This window comes from Lissotriton vulgaris, chromosome 9 (assembly GCF_964263255.1).
Source record: "Lissotriton vulgaris chromosome 9, aLisVul1.2, whole genome shotgun sequence".
NCBI lineage: Eukaryota > Metazoa > Chordata > Amphibia > Caudata > Salamandridae > Lissotriton > Lissotriton vulgaris.
Genome location: NC_141697.1, coordinates 1,103,281,242 through 1,103,306,960, shown reverse-complemented (window position 1 = coordinate 1,103,306,960; position 25,719 = coordinate 1,103,281,242). Strand labels below are relative to the sequence as shown.

At 42.9% G+C, this 25,719-nt stretch overlaps 1 protein-coding gene across 1 annotated transcript in view; it reads left to right on the top strand.

Moving 5' to 3' along the window:
- The window catches only part of LOC147692864 (cadherin-related family member 3-like), a 650,553-nt gene that overhangs the window by 88,637 nt on the left and 536,197 nt on the right, over nt 1–25,719 (top strand). The window contains exon 2 of the mRNA XM_086939084.1: nt 6,678–6,865. Within this exon, the coding sequence (XP_086795210.1) occupies nt 6,678–6,865 (188 nt within the window). The remainder of the gene's footprint in view (nt 1–6,677; nt 6,866–25,719) is intronic.

The following is a 25,719-nucleotide window of genomic DNA, read 5'->3' as shown; positions in this document are numbered from 1 at the left end:
CAACACGTGACTGTATTGACTTACAATTGTGCACTTTATTGCTACTATTTTTTAATTATGAATGTAATGAATGAATTTTTAATGATGATGCATGTACATGCTTTTATGGTTATTTTTAATGACCCGAATAAAGCTTTTTGAAAAAGAAAAAAAAATGGATTTACAATTGTGTAAGATCCACCCAATGACAGTGATGTATGATAGAAGCATGCAAAGGCTCTGAACACATAGATATAGGAGAACGTCCTGAGAGCTGGCCTATGAGCCAAATTGACTATATTTCCCTTTGCTTTCATGTCTCGATTTCCTGCCCTGTTTTTGCTGACTTGCTGCATGTCCACTATCTCCATCTCCTCAAGTGAGCCAGAATTCAGCTGAGCCCCACTCTTCTGTCTTTTCATCCCTCTTTTGTCTTCTTTCCAGTGCTTCACTTTTCTGCCTTCTGTTACCGCTGTACTCAATGGATTGCTTAATCCCTCACATCATCCTGGGACTTCTAGATGTTGATCTTTTATTTCTGAAATAACCGGGGTTTTGGCTGCTTAAAGAATACCTGAAGTACAGGAACGACTTCAATTCTAAACTTTCGACCTTCTGCGGATCTTGGATTTCAGTCATACTATATATGCAAATATTTACTTTTTAAATATCAAGCTGGAAGTACGCATGTTAGCATAAGGATTATCTTTTTTTTTTAAATATTTTATTTTAGCAGGATGCCAGTTATATTGAATAATACAGCATGGATAAGATCATTTTGCAAATCCTGAATTTCTCACTTAAAGCACACGTCATATTCTACCAGATCCAATATTTACATTTCTTTGAAGCCCACATTTCCAATAAACACCCCCATATAAACCGTGGGCTAAAAACACATTGGATCGAGGTAACTACAATGATTTTAAGAAGAGAAAATGGGCACAAACAATATTACTGTTCTGCTTGAACTAAAGTGCAGGTGCAGATTCCTGATACACAGTGCAAAAGAAAAACATGTGCAAACAGGAATGAGGCACAGCAATCAATGACAACCTTCTCTTTACTTGACAGTACAGTGCCAGCAAGATAGGTACAAATAATCTTGCCTTTCTGCTGTACTAAAGTGCATGTGCTGATTCCTGAATGTGCATAAGAGAAACATGTGCAAACAGAGCATAAAAATCAATATCAGCCTTCTTTTTACTAATTAGTACAAAAATGCATTAACAATGTCTTCCATATCCTTTCCACCTTTACCGGGCTTTTTAAAATTGTTATTTGTATTAATTTATTTAGCTACCGTGCTACATTATATTCCTATCTCTAATAAGTCTATGGTCTTCATTTAGATCCAGCTACTGTCATGTTACTGCCTGCTGGAGTGGATCATATTGTCCAGTGGTGCCCATGGAGCATGGTATTTTCTCCAGCTGCCCATTCTCTTAGCATATGCTTCTTCAACAGCCCTGTCCTCTGAAGCTTCTCGTACAGCATCTTAAACGTTGGCACAGTGATTGTTCGCCAATATTGTAATGTCAGGGATCTGGCCCGAGATGCAGAAATACAATTCTGGGCACACTTATCCAGTCCACGTGGTTTGACTATTTACCCAAACAGTACCATCATTGCTTCTGGCTCAATTGCAGCTTGACCACCCTGACTTAATGCTAGGAAGATTGCCTCCCAAATTTACAGCAACTTGGGCTACTCAAAAAGGTTTGTAACCAGTCCCCTTTCCCCTCTTGGGCACATCAAAAAAATTTATTTTTTTGTTTGATCTATTTATTGTATTTTCACATTAATAATACATAGAGCAATCACCAATAAAATGTGCGGGATCAGTAAACGTTTATAGTGATAGAGTCATTGTCTCTACCATCATATAAACAGAAATGGCCAAACTTCCCATTATCATACAGTGCAATGGAGGATATCCAACAAAACAAAAATAAAACAGATCATCAATATCTCTTAACATTACAGTAAGTTAATGAAGTTATGGTTCTTTTACCACAAACACACCCGTTCCACATGTACTTTTCCCAGTGTCTTCTGTCGACCCTGCCGTGTCATCAGAGGTGGTGATCAAACCACCTTATGTACAGTAACAAAACATTGAACAATAATCCAACAGAAAAAGATGGGAGGGCAGGATCGGCTAGGAGAAAGGCATGCAACCCATGCCTAGCATAAGAATGCCAGTGTAACAGTGGTAAAATAAGTCTGAATACATCACATACTGCTGCATGCCGGGCCAGTGTGTAGTGACTGTGACAATTGTTCTGTATCATCCCAATAGCAGGGCACACTACATCCCATGTATAAACACATTAAATAACATTGGAGATGTCTAAGGGGTCAACCGGGGCTGTTGCCATTTGGAGTGCAGTCAGGATTGTATCCAAGCATTCGAAATGGGGTACTTGCGCAGCCCAAGCGTATGCTCCCTCAGCAGAGAGACAGCTACCGCTTTAGCTCAGTTCAGCATGGATTGGATCCAAACTTTCACAACATTTTTTAGGGACAGAAGGATACATTGTATGAATTAAATTCGGTGCATAGTAGCCCACCCATCATGATAAAAAAACGAATTCTCTTAAAGTTGGCTGCCCTGTGGTTTTTATACCCTAGTATCGATATATGTTCCTATTCTCCCACTGCCAAGTGACATCCCATTTCCTGTTCAATCTTCTTCGGATGTTCCTCAATCAATGGGGAATGAGTGAATTTCTGAAGGAATCTATACCCGTTCCCTATGCCTATCAATTGTGTTTTAAACCATAACGTCATCAACTCCTCTGAGGAATGGATCATTTCTTGTACACAGCTATCAACAAAACCTTTAATCTGACCAACGCTGTGCCACAGTTTCTTATGTTCCCTCTTTATTTGTTACTGAAATTCCTTCTAGGTTGCCATCCGAGTTCCTAGGAAAAAAATCACCCGATGACCAACAAATACCCTCACGAGTTCCATATCTTAAAAATCTCTTTTTATATTACCAGTCCCAACCCCCCACAATCCTGCAGCATTATCATATGATGACACGCTGGTACTTGTCTATTTTGTTTTTTAAATTCTTCACTATCCAAATCATTTTGCCTAATATCTTCTATCTAGTTATTTTCGGCATTCTTGCCATTCCCAGAAAAAAACGGAATGTTGCCTTCACTCACCTGCCTCCTCCTTTAAATAAAAAAGAGGTTGAGACCTCCCTCCACTGTGCTGATCCTAACCCTTATATCCAGCCATGTAGCTTGGTAGTACAAAAAGAAGTCAGGGAGAGCCAGGCCACCTTGTTCTTTATCTAACTAGGTCATTGAGTGTCTCATTTTTGAGATTTTTGAGATTTTTTCCCTTCAATAAAAATATAATTATAAGGGAGTCTAGCTCTTTAAAAAATACCCTATTAACCTTTGTTGGGAGATTTGTGAATATATAAATAAATACAGGAACAGGATCCACATTTGTATCAATGATACTCTTCATAATAATGTAAGAGGCAACATGGGCCACCTGTTCAGCAGACACTTTGCCTTCTCTAGCATCTTTATATAGTTCACTTTGAACAGTTCTGTTATTTATTTGTCAAATAGATCCCCAGATAGATAAAAGGACAGCTACTATTGTAATTCTTAATTATGTCTAGTGGTGAAATTCAATCTTATGTTCCTCCCAGGGAGCTACGTTCTTCCACCCAACAATTGCTCGTAGTCCCTCGTTTCAAACGGAAAAAGTGGGGAGGCTCCAAATTCTCCACACTCGCCCCTGCTTTCTGGAACTCCCTTCCGGCTCACCTGAGATCCTGTTCCCAGTACACACTCTTCCGTAAGGCCCTGAAAACCTTCCTCTTTACACAAGCCTTCTTCCCTTAAACCCCCTTTTCCGTGCTCTTGTTTATCTGTCCCTCAGGTGTTCAGTACTTTATAGCGCCATTAAACCGCAAGGTGTACGTGCGCTTAAGAAATATTTTAAACTCAAACTCAACTCAAACTCAGCACTGATGCCTGCACATTAACAAGTAATGCCTTGGTTTTTTCTTTATTCACTTTGTATCCTTCCCTGAGTTTGTATATTCTTGAATAACATTCAAAGCCCCCTTAATATTTACTTGGTCAGCTCTTAAATATAGGACTATATCATCTGCAAACTGCTTAAGTTTGGACATCCCTTGCAACAGGGCGATGATATTTGTGGCGCTACATATTTTTTCCGGTAATGGTTCAATAAATAGGGCAAATAATATAGGGGACATTCGTCACCATTGTCGAGTACCATGTTTAATATGTATAGTGCCTGCTAACCTTGCATTAATTGTCACCCAAGCTTCGGCACCTTTGACATAGTTTATTAAGCATTTCCACTATTGTGACTTGAAATCCAAACCTCTCTAGTGCGAAGACATCCTATTTAGCAAGGTTGAATGCCTTTTCAGCATCAATCATTACATTACAGCTTTATCTTGGCAGTTGGAGAAATAGTCTGTAACCTGACCCAAACACTGCGTATTTGCTGACATTGTCCACTTTGATAGAAAGCCATTCTGCTTCTTATGCACCAGTGTCTGACCTACCGTAACTGTACGCTGTGCCCAGATTTTTGTGAATAACCTGTAATCTGCATTATGCAGGCTTATTGGATGATAAGAATTTGTGTTCATGGGATCTTTTTTTGACAATCTTATCACCATTGAGTCCTTAAATGTTGATGGAGTGTCCGCCCTCCTCCTGTTTCATTAAACAGCTGCACCAGATGCTGTAATAGTTCTTTCTGAAACATGTATATACCTCGGTTGGGGTTATGTCAGTGCCAGTTACTTTGGCATTAGGCATCTTTTGTAATGCCGGTGCGGCGTCCCCCAGGAAAATAGCTTGCAACATAGTGTGTCTCGGTCAAGCATGGAAGCCGGATCTACCTGTAAAATTCCTCAAGACTAAATCTGGAGACAGCATCAGAATTTCCATAAATATTTTTATAATGCTGTAGCAATATCTGTGCTATCTCATGGTCATCTTTTTGGGCCTTCATTTGAGTTGGGATCCTTAATTTTCCTAATACGTTATGCCTCTTGTTTCAGATGTGTTGACCAAGCCACCAGCCTGCCCACCAACTGGCTCTCTTCATACAGTTTTTGCCAAAACGTTTTCTATTATTAATCTCAGTGTTTGCTTAGCCTGGTCAAGAATTTCTTTTAGTGCTGGTCTTAAGTCTATCCCTCCTCTTACTAATGCATATTGTGCATTATCTAGAGTAAATTGCAGCTACCTGCGCTCTATTCTGGGCTGACTTATATGCAATTACCCGGCCTCTAAATAAGGCTTTGAATGACTCTTATATGGCAAAGGGCTGAACAGTACCTTGATTAATCTAAAAAAATAAACCTTTATAAAATTACACGTTGCATCTAGCCAAACCTGATCTACCAGGAGTGTTCTATTGAACTTCCATTATAAACTTGAGGTTTTAAAAACTTCCGTCTCTATTGTGACCCCCACCACTGAATGGACTGAGGATGCATTTGCCCAAATGTTTGTTCTGCCCCCCTTCAAAGAATTTGAGATTAAAAAGAAATCCTGTCATGAAGCTGTACTATATCGGCTCGAAAAACACGTAAAGTGTGCCTGATTCAGATGATCCGAACACCACGGATCGACCAGATTCAATTTGTATTTCATGGAATTAAAAGCCTGAGAAGTTTTCGGTTTCAACAGTTTTTTGTTTCTGTTAGGAGTATTCCTAGTGAGGCCCTATATATAATTAAAATTGCCTCCCCAATTAAAGGCCCTTCTTCCCCCATTGCAGAAGCATTTTTTTTTCCTCAAGGGGCCTTTATCCTCTTGTACCAGGCCATGATAGTTAGAAAGATTTAAGGGAACTGCTTGGATTGGACTTTAGTCCAAATCCATCTACACTGTTTATCTCTTATCACCTCTCTAACCTCCTAGTTCACTGATTTAGAGAGAAAGATAGCCACTCCTCGAACAGCTAGTCCTGCGGACGCAAAAAAGACATACAAATAAATCCTAGGAATACGAATTTTTGGGTTATTCTCTTTCAGATGAGTATCCTGCAGATACATAACTTCAAGATGTAGCTCCCATGTTGTGCATTCATTCAAGCTCTAAGGAAGAAATGAACTAGCAAATTAGGTTCATTTTTTGAAACCAGTTCGTCAGACCCTTTCACTCAAGGTCTGTTATCCGAGGAAGAATATGCAATTAAACATTATACTTGTGACGTATTTTACCCTAGTATTGACATCAATAGGACCTAAAATAGTGATTTTCCAGGTTGACACTGGGTGTACTCAGCTACTCTGAAATTGTGTAATTCAGACTCAAATTAAGACTTTACTGTGATTAGCAATTAGCAATTTTATAGATTCTATATTCCAGGGGTGGCAAATTGTCTGATGTCCACTTTAAACTATATGTGATTGCGAAAGACAGGTTGAAGGAAATGCGAGTCTATTGTATTGAAGACGTTTTGAACCTGTTTTCGTGTATTTGGGAGCTCGCGAATTGCTGTTATCTCCTATACTCCTTTTTTTAACCAAAGTGATTTTAAGTAATTTGGTGCTTTAATATTTGAAGGCTGTATTGAGACTTATGATTTCAGTTGCTGAAAACATCAGCCATTGAATCTTTAATAACGTATTCAGAACACACATAAATATGCATCTTGGTTTCCTCCAGGTTTTTTTGCCTTGCCAACAATAGAAATAACACCAAGATCTGTGTCTCTTCCGGAGAATGCAGCAAAAAACGAGAAGGTTCCTGTAACCATAAACACAACTGCGATTGATGGGCCTCCTGTCATCATCAATGCGAATCCTGTTGAGCATCCGTTCAGGATTACTCCTAAAAGCGCAAATGAATGGGAGGTAAGTGAATAATGACGTAGATACTAAACATACCAATAGCAATCGTGCATTATTGGCTACAGATATAAGGTAAGTGCTCAACAAACAACATTAATCCAGTTATAGCCCTTGAAATAATAATTGATCTATCTCAGCTGGAAGAAGGACTAGAAAGCATTGTTACAGGCAACTTATACATGCAAACAGCATGATTTATTTCAGAATTTGTGAGTTATCAATTTTGCAATCCAGAGGAGGTGATTTTAATCTCATAATTGTATTTATCCAGTTGTAATATTACCCCAGTCTGGTGTAATATTATGTGTAACTAAATAAATCTGCTTCTTGGAAAGTGAGTGGGCTTTCCATTGAGGGGTTTCCTTGGAAGGTTAGTGCTCGCAAGAAAACCCACGAGCAGGTGGGTTTTCACCAACTTCTTACAGTCTCAAACACCCCCTGGGGAAAGCCAGAGGTGTACTTCTGTGCAGGGAATATCTCCAGAATAGACGTGGTTGTAGGAAAAGAAGTACCTGTACAACAATTCCTTTCTTGACCTATCTTCAGTTTCGGAAACAATGTTTCTCAATTATATTCCAAGGAATGTACATTTTTCAATATTTTATGGTCATGCATTTCCCGATCACTGATTGCCAGATACTCAAAGTAATGTGAAAAGCTACTCTTATAGATTCAAGATTACATATAATATCTCTGACTACTCCTGGAAAGTTGGGCACCAGGGAAACTATAATGAATTCCCATTTATGCCCATTCAAAGTCAATTTCTTAAGCATCACTGTACATAGTCTAAAACTGCAGGTGCAAAAATGGCATTGCAAAACTGCAATTTCCCTTTTATTGGAGAGATCTCTTTTCCTACATACCTGCCAATTTTAGTTTCATTCCCTCTCCAAGGGGCATATTATCAAGAACGGCGTTAAAATTATCGCCGGTTTAGTGGCAGAAAAACTGCAGTTAAAGTGGCGATAATGGGCTAGATAATATGCCCTGGAGAATTCCAATAGAAGCCCATGTTCACACCAGAACATGGACTTCTATTGGAATTCTCAAGGGCATATTATCAAGCCCATTATCGCCACATTAGCAGCAGTTTTCTGACGCTAAACCGGCGATCATTTTTAACGCCATTCTTGATAATATGCCCCAAAAAACTTTGTGAATATTCACAAACACAACGGCCAAAAAGAATTTTGTGAACACTCCTTAACATGAAAATTGTTCCCTGTGCAGAAAAACTGAAGTGAACTAAAACAGTAAAACAAAGTCTGCAATTCACAAAGAATTTCTCATAACATCCTATCTTTGAAAAAAACAGTTAAAAGAACTGTCTTCTAAAGGAGGCTTATGGGTATAACCTCACAGCATATTTTGTTCAGACTCTGAGACTATCCAGTCTAATCCAAGCGTTCATGAAAACATTTTTGTTTTGAAATTCTGTTCCTGTGAGTATATACCAAAGAATATAACAGCGATCAAAAGATGTTCACTGATTCTACTGCATCTTCTTTGCTTACTGTAGTTGCAGGAGAATGCCATTGAATTCTGCCACTTCTTTTACTACCTCTTATTAATCCCGACCCCCTGATATACCTCCTTAAAAAAGTTGTTGTCCAGAGATTTTCACATTTGATTTGTGTTTTTTTATCTTTAGAGAAGTAATTTAGCTTGAGTAGGCCTGGCTGACCTGGCCGAATTGTTCCGGACAAGATTTAAAAAAATGGCATATGTGTTGCAATGGTTTTGTAATATTTCAGGAACCATGAACCTATATACTTAATTCTGGTATCAAAACATGGGTATTGAGTGTCAAGTAGTCCTTCGCTATTTTCCAAAATGGCTGATATAAAAGAGGAAGAAGAGACATATATAGAAAGGAAACACATAATAATGGTTTTTAATCATTTTATGTATACACCAAACAACGTTTATGTTCTGAATATGAAGGCAAAATGTTTATAACTCCTGTTTTAGACACCTTTTCATAGTTCACTTTATTTATTTGTATCGGCTATCGCTTGTAGTAAATTTACAGACTGTTGAAATTTTGAGAAGAGCATATTGAAAAGGACATCCTTTCGTGGCTCAGGTTTTACAAGTAGATGTATGTGTAAGTTCTGTGGGTAGAGGATATTGAAATTTCATAGGATTTAAACACCAGTTATATCTTTCCACCCAAATTCACACTGATCTTTCTCTACATACGAATGATCCAGAACATTTACACGTCTTCTGATCAAGTAGAACGATATTCCAATGCACAGAATATTAAATCGGTGGAAGATCACTTTTCTCTTAACTCACTGGACAGAAGATTGTCAAATGTTTGACAGTCAGAACTCATTATCCACACCTGCACAATGTATTTTTCTATATCTTTAAAGTCACATTCTTCTTCTGCCTCAGCAAATACTTTTGGAAACTTCACAGGTTCAGCAGTTAAAGCTCCAAGCTTTGTTTTTATTTTGTTCATAGTGTCAGCACCCACAAGAATCTGTGCCTTGATAAGAACACTGCATGCAAAAGAAACAATTGACGGATTGAATGCAGGACAATGCAAGTATTCATCCCCAGTCACAAGGATCTGGGTTAAATCCATCATTCTTTTGCTCACCACACCATCCTAGTTTGGACCAGCCATATGCAAATCAGTCTTGACCCTATTCATTGTGGGAACAGTCCAGCCCGAAGTGCCAAGTCAGGTCCTCCCTGCACCGAAAACAAGCATCCTGTGACCTGTTTCAGGGCATCGCCCTTCATTAGCCAGGCTAGCTTGAATCCAGTGGTGTAGTTATCATGGGACCCACGGCTGGGCATACCTTTCCCAATTAGGGCAACATATGCAAAAGGAACAATTGATGGACAGAATGCTGGAAAATGCAAGCATTCACCCCCAGTCACAAATGGATATGGGTTAAATCCATCATTCTTTTGCTCCCACACCACCCCAGTTTGGACCCAGTCATATGCAAATAAGTCTTGACGCTGTTCCTTGTGGGAACACTAATGCCCAATCTGCCAAGCCAGGTCCTCCCTGGACCGGAAACAAGCATCCTGGGACCGGTTTCAGGGCATTACCCTTTGTCAGCCAGTCTAGCTTGAATACAGTGGTGTAGTGAGCACTGGACACATGGCTGTGCATACCCTTCCCACTTAGGACGACATATGCAAAAGAAACAATTGACGGATGGAACGCAGGCAATGCAAGTATTCATCCCCAGTCACAAGGATCTGGGTTTAATCCATCATTCTTTTGCTCACCACACCATCCTAGTGTGGACCCAGGCATATGCAAATCAGTCTTGACTCTGTTCCTTGTGGTAATAGTCCAGCCCGAACTGCCAAGCCAGGTCCTCCCTGGACCGGAAACAAGCATCCTGGGACCGGTTTCAGGACATCACCCTTCATCAGCCAGGCTAGCTTGAATCCAGTGGTGTAGTGAGCACGGGACCCACGTCTTGGCATACACTTCCCACTTAGGGCAACATATACAAAAGAAACAATTGACATCTGGAATGCAGGACAATGCAATCATTCATCCCCAGTCACAATGATCTGGGTTAAATCAATCATTCTTTTGCTCACCACACCATCCCAGAGGTATGGACCCAGCCATATGCAAATCAGTCTTGACCCTATTCATTGTGGGAACAGTCCAGCCCGAAGTGCTAAGCCAGGTGCTCCCCGGACCGAAAACAAGCATCCTGGGACCGGTTTCAGGGCATCACCCATCATTAGCCAAGCTAGCTTGAATCCTGTGGTGTAGTGAGCATGGGACCCACGGCTGGGCATACCCTTCGCAATTAGGGCAACATATGCTGAAGAAACAATTGATGGATGGAATGCTGGAAAATGCAAGCATTCACCCCCAGTCACAAGGATCTGGGTTAAATCCATCATTCTTTTGCTCCCACACCACCCCAGTTTGGATCCAGGCATATGCAAATAAGTCTTGACTCTGTTCCTTGTGGTAATAGTCCAGCCTGAACTGCCAAGCCAGGTCTACACTGGGTTGGAAACAAGCATCCTAGGACCGGATTCAGGGCATCACCCTTCATCAGCCAGGCTAGCTTGAAACCAGTGGTGTTGTGAGCACGGGACCCATGGCTGTGCATACCTTCCAACTTAGGATGACATATGCAAAAGAAACAATTGACAGATGGAATGCAGGACAATGCAAGCATTCATCCCCAGTCACAAGGATCTGGGTTAAATCCATCATTCTTTTGCTCACCACACCACCCCAGTTTGGACCCAGCCATATGCAAATCAGTCCTGACACTGTTCCTTGTGGGAACACTACAGTCCGATCTGCCAAGCCAGGTTCTCCATGGACTGAAACAAGCATCCTGGAACCGGTTTCAGGGCAGCACCCTTCATCAGCCAGGCTAACTTGAATCCAGTGGTGTAGTGAGCACGGGACCCACAGCTGTGCATACCCTTCCCACTTAGAACGAAATATGCAAAAGAAACTATTGACGGATGGAATGCAGGACAATGCAAGTATTGATCCCCAGTCACAAGGATCTGGGTTAAATCCATCATTCTTTTGCTCTCCACACCATCCTAGTGTGGACCCAGGCATATGCAAATCAGTCTTGCCCCTGTTCCTTGTGGTAATAGTCCAGCCCGAACTGCCAAGCCTGGTCTTCCCTGGACCAGAAACAAGCATCCTGTAACCTGTTTCAGGACATCACCCTTCATCAGCCAGGCTAGCTTGAATCCAGTGGTGTAGTGAGCACGGGACCAACGTCTGGGAATACCCTTCCCATTTAGGGCGATATATGCAAAAGAAACAATTGATGGACGGAAGACCGGACAATGCAAGCATTCACCCTCAGTCTCAAGGATCTGGGTGAAATTGATCATTCTTTTGCTCACCACACCAACCCAGTATGGACCAGGCCATATTCAAATCAGTCTTGTCCCTATTCCTTGTGGGAAATGTCCAGCCTGAACTGCCAAGCCAGGTCTTCCCTGGATCGGAAACAAGCATCCTGAGACCAGTTTCAAAGCATCACCTTTCATCAGCTAGGCTAGCTTGAATCCAGTCGTGTAGTGAGCATGGGACGCTCGGCTGGGCATACCCTTCCCACGTAGGGCAACATATGCAAAAGAAACAATTGATAAACTGAATGCTCAACAATGCAAACATTCCCCCACAGTCACTAGGATCTGGGTTGTATCCATCGTTCTTTTGCTCACCACACCACCCCAGTTTGACCCAGCCATATGCAAATGAGTCTTCACCCTGTTCCTTGTGGGAACACTACAGTCCGATCTGCCCAGCCAGACACTCCCCGGACCGGAAACAAGCAGCCTAGGACCGGTTTCAGGGCATCACCCTTTATCAGCCAGGCTAGCATGAATCCAGTGGTGTAGTGAGAACGTGACCCACGTCTGGGCATACCCTTCCCACTTAGTTCGACATATGCAAAAGAAATAATTGATGGACACAATGTTGAACAATGCAAGTATTCACCTCCAGTCACAAGGATATGGGTTAAATCCATCATTCTTTTGCTCACCACACCACCCCCGTTTGGACCCAGCCATATGCAAATCAGTCTTGACCCTGTTCCTTGTGGGAATAGCTCAGCCCGAACTGCCAAGCCAGGTCCTCCCTGTACCAGAAACAAGCATCCCGGACCAGCTGCAGGGCACCACCCTCATCAGCCAGGTTAGCTTGAAACCAGTGGTATAGTGAGCACTGGACCCACGTCTGGGCATACCCTTCCCACTTAGGGCTGCATATGCAAAAGAAGCAATTGACAGATGGAATGCAGGACAATGCAAGCATTCATCCCCAGTTACAAGGATCTGGGTTAAATCCATCATTCTTTTGCTAACCACACCACCCTAGTTTGGATTTAGCCATATGCAAATCAGTCTTGTCCCTGTTCCTTTTGGTTACAGTCCAGCCTGAACTGACAAACAAGTCTTCCCTGGACCAGAAACAAGCATCCTGGGACTAGTTTGAGGGCACCACCCTTCATCAGCCAGGCTAGCTTGAATCCAGTGGTGTAGTGAGCAAGGGACCCACGTCTGGCATACCCTTCCCACTTAGGGCGATATATGCAAAAGAAAAAATTGATGGCCGGAAGGCTGGACAATGCAAGCATTCACCCTCAGTCTCAAGGATCTTAGTGAAATTGATCATTCTTTTGCTCACCACACCACCCCAGTATGGACCCAGCCATATGCAAATCAGTCTTTACCCTATTCCTTGTGGGAAATGTCCAGCCCGAACTGCCAAGCCAGGTCCTCCCTGGATCGGAAACAAGCATCCTGGGACCGGTTTTATGGCATCACCCTTCTTCAGCTAGGCTAGCTTGAATCCAATGGTGTAGTGAGCATGGGGCCCTCGGCTGGGCATACCCTTCCCACTTAGGGCAACATATGCAAAAGAAACAATTGATAAACTGAATGCTGAACAATGCAAACATTCACCCCCAGTCACTAGGATCTGAGTTAAATCCATCGTTCTTTTGCTCACCACACCACCCCAATTTGACCCAGCCATATGCAAATGAGTTCCTTGTGGGAACACTACAGTCGATCTGCCAAGCCAGGTCCTCCCTGGACTGGAAACAAGCAGCCTGGGACCAGTTTCAGGGCATCACCCTTCATCAGCCAGGCTAACTTGAATCCAGTGGTATAGTGAGAATGTGACCCACGTCTGGGAATACCCTTCCCACTTAGGGCGACATATGCAAAAGAAATAATTGATGGACATAATGTTGAACAATGCAAGTATTCACCTCCAGTCACAAGGATATGGGTTAAATCCATCATTATTTTGCTCACCACACCACCCCAGTTTGGACCGGGCCATATGCAAATCAGTCTTGACCCTGTTCCTTGTGGAAATAGCCCAGCCCGAACTGCCAAGCCTGGTCCTCCCTGTAACAGAAACAAGCATCCTGGGACCTGCTTTAGGGCATGACCCTCATCAGCCAGGCTAGCTTGAAACCAGTGGTGTACTGAGCACTGGACCCATGTCTGGGCATACCCTTCCCACTTAGGGCGGCATATGCAAAAGAAGCAATTGACAGATGAAATGCAGGACAAGGCAAGCATTCATCCCCAGTCACAAGGATCTGGGTTAAATCCATCATTCTTTTGCTCACCACCCTAGTTTGGATCCAGCCATATGCAAATCAGTCTTGTTCCTGTTCCTTTTGGTAACAGTCCAGCCCAAACTGACAAGCAGGTCCTCCCTGGACCAGAAACAAGCATCCTGGGACCAGTTTCAGGGCACCACCCTTCATCAGCCAGGCTAGCTTGAATCCAGTGGTGTAGTGAGCACAGGACCCACGTCTGGCCATACCCTTCCCACTTAGGGCAACATATACAAAAGAAACAATTGAAGGATGGAAGGCTGGACAATGCAAGCATTCACCCCCAGTCTCAAGGATCTTGGTGAAATCCATCATTCTTTTGCTCACCACACCACCCCAGTTTGGACCGGGCCATATGCAAATCAGTCTTGACCCTGTTCCTTGTGGGAATAGCCCAGCCCGAACTGCCAAGCCTGGTCCTCCCTGTAACAGAAACAAGCATCCTGGGACCTGCTTTAGGGCATGACCCTCATCAGCCAGGCTAGCTTGAAACCAGTGGTGTACTGAGCACTGGACCCACGTCTGGGCATACCCTTCCCACTTAGGGCGGCATATGCAAAAGAAGCAATTGACAGATGGAATGCAGGACAAGGCAAGCATTCATCCCCAGTCACAAGGATCTGGGTTAAATCCATCATTCTTTTGCTCACCACCCTAGTTTGGATCCATCCATATGCAAATCAGTCTTGTCCTTGTTCCTTTTGGTAACAGTCCAGCCCGAACTGACAAGCAGGTCCTCCCTGGATCGGAAACAAGCATCCTGGGACCAGTTTCAGGGCATCCCCCTTCTTCTGCTAGGCTAGCTTGAATCCAATGGTGTAGTGAGCATGGGACCCTCGGCTGGGCATACCCTTCCCACTTAGGGCAACATATGCAAAAGAAGCAATTGATAAACTGAATGCTGAACAATGCAAACATTCACCCCAGTCACTAGGATCTGGGTTAAATCCATCATTCATTTGCTCATCACACCACCCCAGTTTGGTCCCAGCCACATGCAAATGAGTCTTGACCCTGTTCCTTGTGAGAACACTACAGCCCGATCTGCCAAGCCACGTCCTCCCTGGACCGGAAACAAGCAACATGGGACCGGTTTCAGGGCATCACCCTACATCAGCAAGGCTAGCCTGAATCCAGTGGTTTAGTCAGAACGTGACCCACGTCTGGGCATACCCTTCCCACTTAGGGCGACATATGAAAAAGAAACAATTGATGGACATAATGTTGAACAATGCAAGTATTCCCCTCCAGTCACAAGGATATGGGTTAAATGCATCATTCTTTTGCTCACCACACCAGTTTGGACCCATCCATATGCAAATCAGTGTTGACCCTGTTCCTTGTGGGAATAGCCCAGCCCGAACTGCCAAGCCAGGTCCTCCCTGGACCAGAAACAAGCATCCTGGGACCTGTTTTAGGGCATCACCCTCCTCAGCCAGGCTAGCTTGAGTGGTATGCCCGGACCTACGTCCCGGCATACCCCTCCCACTTAGGGCGGCACATGCAAAAGAAACAATAGATGGACGGAATGCTGGACAATGCAAGCATTCACCCCCAGTCACAAGGATCTGGGTTAAATCCATCATTCTTTTGCTCGCCACCCCAGTTTGGTTCCAGCCATATGCAAATCAGCCTTGACTCTGTTCCTTGTGGGAACAGTCCAGGCGAACTGCCAAGCCAGGTCCCCCCTGGACCGGAATCAAGCATCCTGGGACCTGTTTTAGTGCATCAGCCTTCATCAGCCAGGATAGCTTGAATCCAGTGGTGCAGTGAGCACCGTTCACACGTCTGGGCATACCCTTCTCCCTTAGGGTGACATAGGCAAAAGAAAAAATTGATGGTTGGAATGCTGGACAATGCAAGCATTCACCACCAGTCACAAGGATCTGGGTTACATTTATCATTCTTTTGCTCACCACACCACCCCGGTTTGGACCCAGCCATATGCAAATGAGTTGTGACCCTGTTCCTTGTGGGAACAGTCCAGCCCGTACTGGCAGTTCAGGCTGGACTGTTCCCATTGGGTGCAGGGACAGACTGATTTGCATATGGGTGGGTCCAAACTGGAATGGCATGGTGAGCAAAAAAACAATGGATTTTGGCCCAGATCTCTGTATGGGGTGAATCGATGACATTGTTCTGCATTCTGTCCATCAATTGTTCTTTTTGCATTTGATAAGAACACTGGGCATCTCTGGGTCAAGTTTCTTGTGCAGAATATGAAGCAGGATTAAGTGTCTCTTGTTGCCTATTACATAACTTATCCATAACTCTGACAATCCTTGACTGATGAACATTGCAACACATCTAAGTAGCACACTAATTACATCTGTGTCATTTGATAGTACAATGTTCAATTGGAACCATTTCACACAGCCCACTCAGCATGTGGCACAACAGAAAGGTCTGCTTTCTCCAATTTGCTGGTAAAGTCTTGAACAATATGTCCCATACCTTTCAATTATATATCTCTGCAGGCACCAACTCCTCATTGAAAATCATCCCACTTGCAATAATTGGAAATTCAGTGTTCACTGAAGCATCAGCAATGTTTTGGCGAGTTAACATCTCCGAGTTCATTTTGTTCTATGTTGATGAGCACAATTTATAGGCGTTGAATTGTTCATGCAGGCAAGGTTAATTGTTCCACTTGTAGACATCCATCTGACTCTCTCACATTCTTTGACAGATAGTTCAAAATAATTGTCCAACACAATGTGCAGTTCTTGCAAGGTGCCCACTGACTTTGATATATGCAGTCTGAATTACCTCTCTGAAGTTTTGTATGGATGAAATCTTGACTATTTACAATTGTGACATATGGTCCACAACAACAGCAATTTTCAATGACACCTTTTTTAATTAAAATTCCTCTGGTGAAAGTCTTTTTAGCTCTTACATGAGTTTTTGTGTCTCTGGTTTGCTTGCAGCATTCCATCAAATAATGCGTTTGTGTGAAGAAGATCACGTGACAGAATGTCCTTGATAAATTTACCCCTTTCTTTTGCTACATCCATCCCACTATGTGCTTGCGAAAGTTGTTTTCTTTCAACCAGTTTTGTAGTGGCTGGTTGGACTAAACTGAGTTCATTGAACATTTCCTGGCTTTGCATTATGTCTCTTGAATGAAGTGCACCCTGTGCTTTATTAACTTGTGAGATAAGATATGCAAAACGTAATCTGTCATTCTTGTTTTTAGAAAACATTCCAATAATGTTTCTATAGCCTCAGATATGATGATGTCAGGTTCAGGATGTATCCAGACAGAAGTCCAATATCTCAGGAGCGAAGCTGATGCCTCAACCTTCTCTAGGAGTACCGCCACCACTGTGTCCTAAGGACTATGCAGGGTGAACAGGTAACCCCAGAAAAAGAAGAGACCAAGTCAGAGGTCTATCCGCTGGAGGAGTGGTCAAAGAGGAAGCGGCTATAGCTGCAGTGGAAACAAGAAAGAGAGAACAGCACAAAGTTACTCTATTATGTACCCCACATCTTAACCCCATAGAAATGACAAGGTGTGTGTGATGTCCCACACTTACCCATAACATAAAAGTATCAGGACTTCAGCAGCGGTGACACAACAGTGGCGACTTGGTCTCAAACAAAAAACAGGTTCCAATAATTCTGAAATGAACTGATCTATCACCACTCAAGATCCGGTGATAGAGGACAAAAATGAATAATAAATTCAACCGAACAATAGTGGTCAATCCTTCAGACCACAAGTGCTGGAAATGTCTGCAAATAGAACTATTTGTTCCAGTATTCCGAAAGTCCTCTGGACAAGCGTCTGGCAGCGAACAGAGAGGGAGTAGCGTCTCACACGCGCTGTACGAGTAATTCAAGCGATAGCGAGCAGAGAGGGAATAGCATCTCTCACACGCTGTTCGAGAAAAAGGTTCGTAAGAGTCAATAAAGTTGCCAGACTTCGAACAACAGAAAAGAAACATAAACAGGAACCCGTCAACCTGTTATTGTCACAGGGACACACTGCAAAGTTACAGGAGGTTTTGCAAGACGTAACAGTGCAGTAAATAACACCCGAATCTGAATAGCCGATCGAATCCAATTGCAGACCCGTAACTGACTCCGATAATCACAGGGTGCTTCTGTAGGCAGTCACGAAGCACACAAGAGCAGAGCACTGAAAGTCCACCGAAAAAGTTTGAACAAAAGGGAAGGGGGGGGGGGAGGGGGTGAGCGGGCTCTTCGCCATCCAAGGGGAAAGCAGGAATATCCAAAAGGGGAGCTTGACACGACGGGAAATCCAACAAGCGGGCAGGAACAGAAAGAAAAGCCAAGCGCCGCCATCACTGCGCTGGGTGGTTAAGTTCCTCTCTTCTTGGTCAGGTGACCTGTCTCAGGGAAGTATGGGACAACACACCACTCCTCCCTGTGTAAGGCATTATGGTACTTGTGGTGCAGTCTGCGATCCCCTCCTAGAAGACCTAACAGATGAGCATGTCTTGTACTGAACAAACATAATGAGTTCCACTCAATACTGACTGGGCATTTTTGCTTCCAAAGATTTCAGCCTCAAAAACTGCATCGTCTATGACAGATCCACTGAGACAACTTCCTGCACACCCCAGCACAACTTTTGCCATGTGGAAAACACCTATTATTGGATAAAGACCATCAAATTCTACTGAATTGCTTAAAAAATTGTCAGCACACGTACAAAGTGGGAAAACATTTACAATTAGTCTAAGCATAGTATTTTGTACTGGAAAGGTATCTTTCCAGTACAAAACCTATGCTTGATTCACAGAAACACCCTTGCATTATGGAGCAAAGCTGTCTCCGTGGTGCGCAACAGCTGATTTTAGCACTGGTGCTAGGGAGAGGGGAGGAGAGTGCCATATTTCAGTAAATTCAGCATTTTCCTGCTCTTTCCTTCTCACGAAGCGCAGCACAGCATTTGTGGTTGTTGCACTGCATAAGAAATTAGTAAATCTGGCCCGAGTGTGAACCAGTAGCCTGAACTCAAGAGTGGCTTTAAAACTTAATTTGCATTTTCAAAGAGCACAAACGTAACTGAAGGCTGGGTGCTACAGTGCTGCTGGGAGCTCAGTGTACATTTATATTTTTAATGTATTCACGCATGCATTTCAGGTGGTCAAATGAATCCACTGCAAATACATTCACCTCGCTGTTTAGATGAGCTACTCTTCTGAAAACTTCATCTTGGAAGAAACTAGCTGCATATAAAAACGTTTGCCCTTTGAGACTCACATACTCTGTACTTTGTACTTTCGTCAATCTCTTTGTACCTTTTTCTGGCTAAACGACAAATAACACATTGAAGATTCTTTGCTTGCTTTTCAGTTGTTGGAGGTGGATGAGAGGTACCGATCAATCTTCTAAGTGGATAGGCATTGGGTTTCGTTGCCATCACTTTTTTCAGAAGACTCGTATTCTTGTTGTAATTCACTGGTTTCTGTTTTTGTTTGACACATTTTTTCCAGGCTTTTTTCCATTGTATATAATTTGTAGCACTTGTTGTTACAATGATAAAATATTTGAGCCTCTTCATCCTTCAGTTTTAAATCTTTTGGGAACTTTGGCTTGCAGTATCTCTACAGCATCTCAAACTCTCTTCTGTAAAGCTGCAGTTGATGTTAGCTTTTCTTTTGGGTTAGTTTGGCATATGACACATTTTTCTTTGTTGAGGGACTCCTCAGATTTTTTAGTTAGCAACACTCTGTCAGGAGGTAAAGATCCTCTGCTGCCACCTGCTCCGCCCATGTTTACGAATTTGAATCGACTGAAAACCTGAAACAAAATCAATATTAAAATAAATTACCAATATGATGGTTAAAACATATCATTTTAGCGCCTCCATTCTGGAAAATGGTGGAAGGGTTGTTCTGAGGAGTTATTTTCTGTCTCTATTCACACTACTTGACCACCAAAACTTATGTTTTGATACCAAAATGCAGTAGATAAGTCTCATGTTTCCTGAAATATTACATCATCACTGCAACACATTGGCCATTTTTACAAAAGTCGTCCAGCAAAGATTTGGCCTAGATTAACAATGTCTACCCAAATTAAATTACTTCTCTAATGATATAAAAATACAAATCAAAAATGAAAATCTCTAGACAACAATTGTGTAGCAGGGGGCAAAGACTGTCTCTACATGAAAGCAGTAAAGACTGTGGTCAGTGGTATGTCACTCCTGTCTGACATCTACTTTTGATGTGTGGGTAAAAGCAGCTGAATTTAGGGACAATGGCTGGTGAAAAGACCTTCCTGGTTGTGATCGGTTGAGATTCACCAGAAAAGTTTAGATTAGGTATGCCCCCCTTGGTGTACAACATACCATGGGACTGTGCTTTAAATATGCTCATCGGGCGAGGGGAATCTAAACATAAAGTCACTGCTGGCCCATTGTAGGTGAGTTTAGTTAAAATACTTTGTCATAAGTCAGATATGTTTGCTTATAAAGTTAAGCTTCTATAACAGTACATTACATTAGTAATAAAATGTTATAATAATAATTGGGCTATGGCTGCACAAAGTGCTTTTTTACATCTCTTTATTGTAAGGCTTTCACTTTCTTTATTCGGGATAGGGGGAAGGTATTGAATACAGTAATTTCAAATATCAACATAAATTCTGAAAAAGAATATGTTAACTAAAGGTCTTTGCTTAAACAAAATGTTATATTTGTACTGAGAATGGAGTTAGGTGTTTACTGGAGATCGTGTTCTAGCTAAAGAGTTAAAAGCATTAATTACATTCTTAGGCAGCTTGTTCTGAGATACCACATGCTGGTGGTTCCAGCCTCGTTTCTCCACTCTCATGGCGGCCCAGAAGGATGTTGCACAAGCTGTCTGGAGTCCATGGTGAGAATGGCAAGAACTGTATTGTGGGTGAAGTATGTCAAACTTGGCCTTCTTCGCTTCCCATGCAAACCCCATAATCTCCACAACGAGGGCATAGCCATGCTTTATAACATGCCCTTTCTATTGTGGCTGTCTGCCCATAGAAAGTTGCATGAGCAACCTAATGCAAGACAAAAGTGATGTATTTTTGCTGTGTATAGAAGAAGCTCTAAGTGAAGGATGTGTTGCAATGCATTCAATTTCTTTTTCTCCATTGTGCTCTTTGTCCTCTGGGTTCCAATTTTGTCCCTGATGTTTGCACCTCGCAGCTTGAATATCTACTAAATCCAACTTCTGGAAGCTGGCCTGACCCTTCTCCCCTCCTGTTCATTGAGGAGGAGTTTGATGCTTTGCCATTCTCTTCATATCTAATCTTCATTTTCAATCAAGATTCATAAGATTACCAATGAGTTTTTTCCATTGTCTAGGTGTTTCCTCCTATTCCAGACTCTCTTTTGGAGACACTTAACACTTTTCACATATAGGGGCCCATTAGGATGGTGGGCGGACAAAGTCCGCCCGTCATCCTAATGGCCCCCATAGTATTCTGTGCAGTGTGGCAACTTGTCCACTGGGTGGCATTCTTTCTGTGGGCAATCTAGAAGGGGACTCAAGGGGACTCAACAGACCACAGGTGTGTCTAGTCCTTCTCACAAAATGAATTAACATTTGTGAAATGTTTGTACCCCTAATCACATAACATAGCGTAGCTTCACATTCAACCAAAGAGCGTTGGCTCTACACACCTACTGTCAGCCTACTGTGTAGTATTTAATTAACATTTGGACCTTCCAAAGTCAGGCTGGTTACCTTTAAAGTGAACATGAACTTTTTTGGGAGAGAAGGGAGCACTGTTTCAAATAATATTTAGGGGTGCTGATGAAAAAGCAAACCTCAGGGCTCAGCATAGGCCAGAAATACAGAGGCAAAATGGTAGACAGTACCTTGGACAGATTGGATTTTTTTTTTGCATCACTGCTATTGGGGTCACACTTCTTGTTGTCTGCTTCCCCTCCTTGTTTTACACACTGTTATCCTCCAGTAAGGAAAAATAACTCTTTGTTTATACTGTGATTTTAGTTTTAGGCGCTGTTGTGGGAATGCTAATATGTTTTCTGTATGCCTGAAATGAAACCTTTCTGGATCCTCTGGACTACTGATGGATCCTCTCTTATAGAATTAGGGCCCTATTCACAAACTAGTAGTATTACTCATGTACTACTAAAATCTATTCACTAACCTATGGTCAGAGACCTCCAACACTACTGTCTTCTGTGCAGTGATATCTGCACTTGCAAGCCTATATTTTAGTTGTGAATGTAAGCGGGACAAGTTGAGGGGATAGAACATGAAAAATACTTTCTACAATATGGGAGCAGGGAAAGTAGGAGGGGTCTAGGGTGGAACAGACTACTATGAAGATCAACTCACTAAAGACTAAGCCCATTCCTATTCACAAACTTGGAGTAAGCCAAACAATACCCATGGCAAATAGCAGGAACTGCAACACATTCCTATAGAACAGTGTTTCTTTACCTTTTGACTTCTGTAAACTCCCACTGACATTACTAGATTCCAGGGACCTCAAACACCTCAATACTTTAATCCGGGGACCCTCACTGAGTCATTACTGGAAGCCGGGCAGCCTAGCAGTTTGTAAGGTTTCAACCTCAAAGCAATACACAACAAGTACACAACTAGTATTCATAAAAAAAAAATATGTGCGAAACGCGTCACGTAGGGCTTATGGCGTGAATAAACCCTACTAGTTGGCAGACCTGATTTGTTGGTGTGGTTATTGCTGTGCCTGAGTGCGCGCTTGGGACGCCGTTTTGCACTTCATATATATATATATATATATATATATATATATATATATATATATATATATATATATATATATATATATATATATATATATATATATATATATATATAAAAATGTGCTTGAGTATGGTTAACTGATTACTCCTTGTACTGTACTATTGCTGTTTTGTTCAAATATAAAGAGACACAAAAAAAGATCTAAAAATGATTAAACATATAATTCACAAACTAACATAGAAATATCAAATGTTTCATTTTATTGGGAATGTTAGAGCTTTTTTAAATTAGTTTTTTAAAACTAGGCTCCAGTGTATAATTTTTTTTCTGCTCCTAATGCATGCTCACTTTTTGTTGGTGTTTCAAGTGAGGCCACCCATCGTCCATAATTTCTGTTTGCTGTACTTGTGCTGCTCCCACGAATCAAGCTAATGTTACCGAACTGCCAAGCCAGGTTCTCCCTGGACCTGAAACAAGCATCCTTGGACCGGTTTCGGGGCATCACCCGTCATCAGCCAGGCCAGCGTGAATCCATGGGTGTAGTCAGCATGGGACCCACATCTGGGCATACCCTTCCCACTTAGGGTGACAAAAGCAAAAGGAATAATAGATGAACATAATGCTGAACAATGCAAACATTTACCCCAGTCACAAGGATCTGGGTTTAATCCATCATTCTTTTGCTCAGCACGCTACCCAAGCTTAGACGCAATCATATGCAAATCAGTCTTGACCCTCCACCTCTTGGGAACAGTCCAGCCAAAACTGCCAAGCCAGATCCTACCTGGACCAGAAAAAAGCATCCCGCTATCGGTTTAGGGCATCACCCCTCATTAGTCAAGTTAGAATTAGCCCAGTGGTGCAATGAGCACTGGACCCACTTAGGGCAACAAAAGGAAAAAGAACAACTGATGGATGGAATGCTGACCAATGCAAACATTCACCCCCAGTCACAAGGATCTGGGTTTAATCCATCATTCTTTTGCTCACCACACCACCCCAGTTTGGACCCAGCAATATCCAAATCAGTCTAGGCTCTGTTCCTCATGGGAACAGCCCAGCCAGGTCCTACCTGGACCAGAAACAAGCACCTGGGACCAGTTTCGTTGCATCACTCCTCATCAGCCAGTCTAGCTAGAATCCAGTGAAGCTGGGGCATGGGACCCATGTTTGGGCATACCCTTCCTACTTAGGGTGACAAAAGCAAAAGGAACAATTGCTGGGTGGAATGTTGAACAATGCAAACATTCAACCCCAGTCACAAGGATCTGGGTTTAATCCAACATTATTTTGCTCACCATGCCACCCCAGTTTGTACCCAGAGATACGCAAATCAGTCTTAACCCTGCTCCACATGGGAACAGTCCAGCCTGAACTTCAAAGCCAGGTCCTCCCTGGGCCAGAAACAAGAATCCGGGGACAGGTTTTCGAGCAAAACCCCTCATCAGCCAGGCTAGCTTGAATCCAGTGGCGCAGTGAGCATGGGACCCACTTCTGGGCGTACCCTTCCCACTTAGGCTGATAAAAGCAAAAGGAACAATTGATGGACGGAATGCTGAATAATGCAAACATTCACCCCCAGTTACAAGGGTCTGGGTTTTATCTATCATTCTTTTGCTCACCACGCCACTCCAGTTTGGACCCAGCTATATTCAAATCAGTCTTGACCCTGTTCCTCATGGGAACAGTCCAGCGAGAACTACCAAGCCAGGTCCTCCCTCCACTGGAAACAAGCAACCTGGGACCAGTTTCTAGTCAACACCCCTCATCAGCAGGCTAGCTTGAATACAGTAGTGCAGTGAGCACGGGGCCCACGTCTGGACATAGCCTTCCCACTTAGGGTGACAAAAGCATAGGGGCCCAGATCTCTGTCTGGGGTGAATTTTTGACATGGTTCAGCATTCTTTCCATCAATTTTTCTTTTTACCTTTGTCACCCCGAGTGGGACGGGTATGCCCAGACATGTGTCTTGTGCTCTCAATGCCACTGGTGTCAAGCTAGCCTGGCTGATGATTGGGGATAACCCGAACACGGTCCTAGGATGCTTATTTCCGATGCAGGGAGGACCTGGCCTGGTAGTTCAGGCTGGACCATTTCCATGGTGAACAGGGTAAACACTGATTTGCATGTGGCTGAGTTTGAACAGGGATGTCATGGGGAGCAAAAAAACAATGGATTTAGGCCCAGATATCTGTACTGGGTGAATGTTTGACATTGTTCAGCATTCTGCCCATCAATTGTTCTTTTTGCTTTTAGAAAGTTGGCATTTTCTTGATCAAAATATTTTTGCCTTCGGCCTGTGTGGTGGGTTACGACTGTGAATGACTTTTAGGGTTTGTATCCTTCCAGTGACACAAAGGGGGCATAGGCCTGGACAGGATTGGCCATCCTGGCAGACTGAATGGAGAGGGACCGCACCAGCCCGACTTACAATTCAAAGGTTTTGCCTCCTACACACACAAAGGAATCTGACACCAGGCCTGCTTTACCTTTTTTCAACCCCAGCCAGTTTGGAGCCTTGACAGTAGAAAGGGGAATAATTTTCCAGAACCGGTTGTGGCGGTAGGGCATGTAGTCACCCCAAACAAAGGCTGGCACCAGCTAAAAATGTTGGACCTCCAGAACTACTTCCAGCCCTGTGGAAGTTACAGAAGAAGGACTACCCTTCTGCCAGAGGACTGCCATGCTAATTGAAAGACTGACTTGTTATCTGAGAAGGAAGACGGACCTGCTGGCCTTCATCCCAGGTTAACCAGAGTAAATCCAAATGTCAATTGCCTGACCTCCTGAGCTATTTACAGGGACACAACAAGCTTCAGAAGCCTCCCTGCAACTGCTCAGCTGAGATGCTGCAAGTGAACCTACCAGGACCTGCAACGGGGCCTGTCCCTGCTGCTGGCCTCTGCTGGAGTGAATCCCTGATCCCCAAGAGGTCCCTTACCAGGTCCTTGATGTTGGCTGCCATCAGAATTTACTCTTCCTCAAAAAAAGGTGAAAATCCATATGTTTGGGCTCCTCG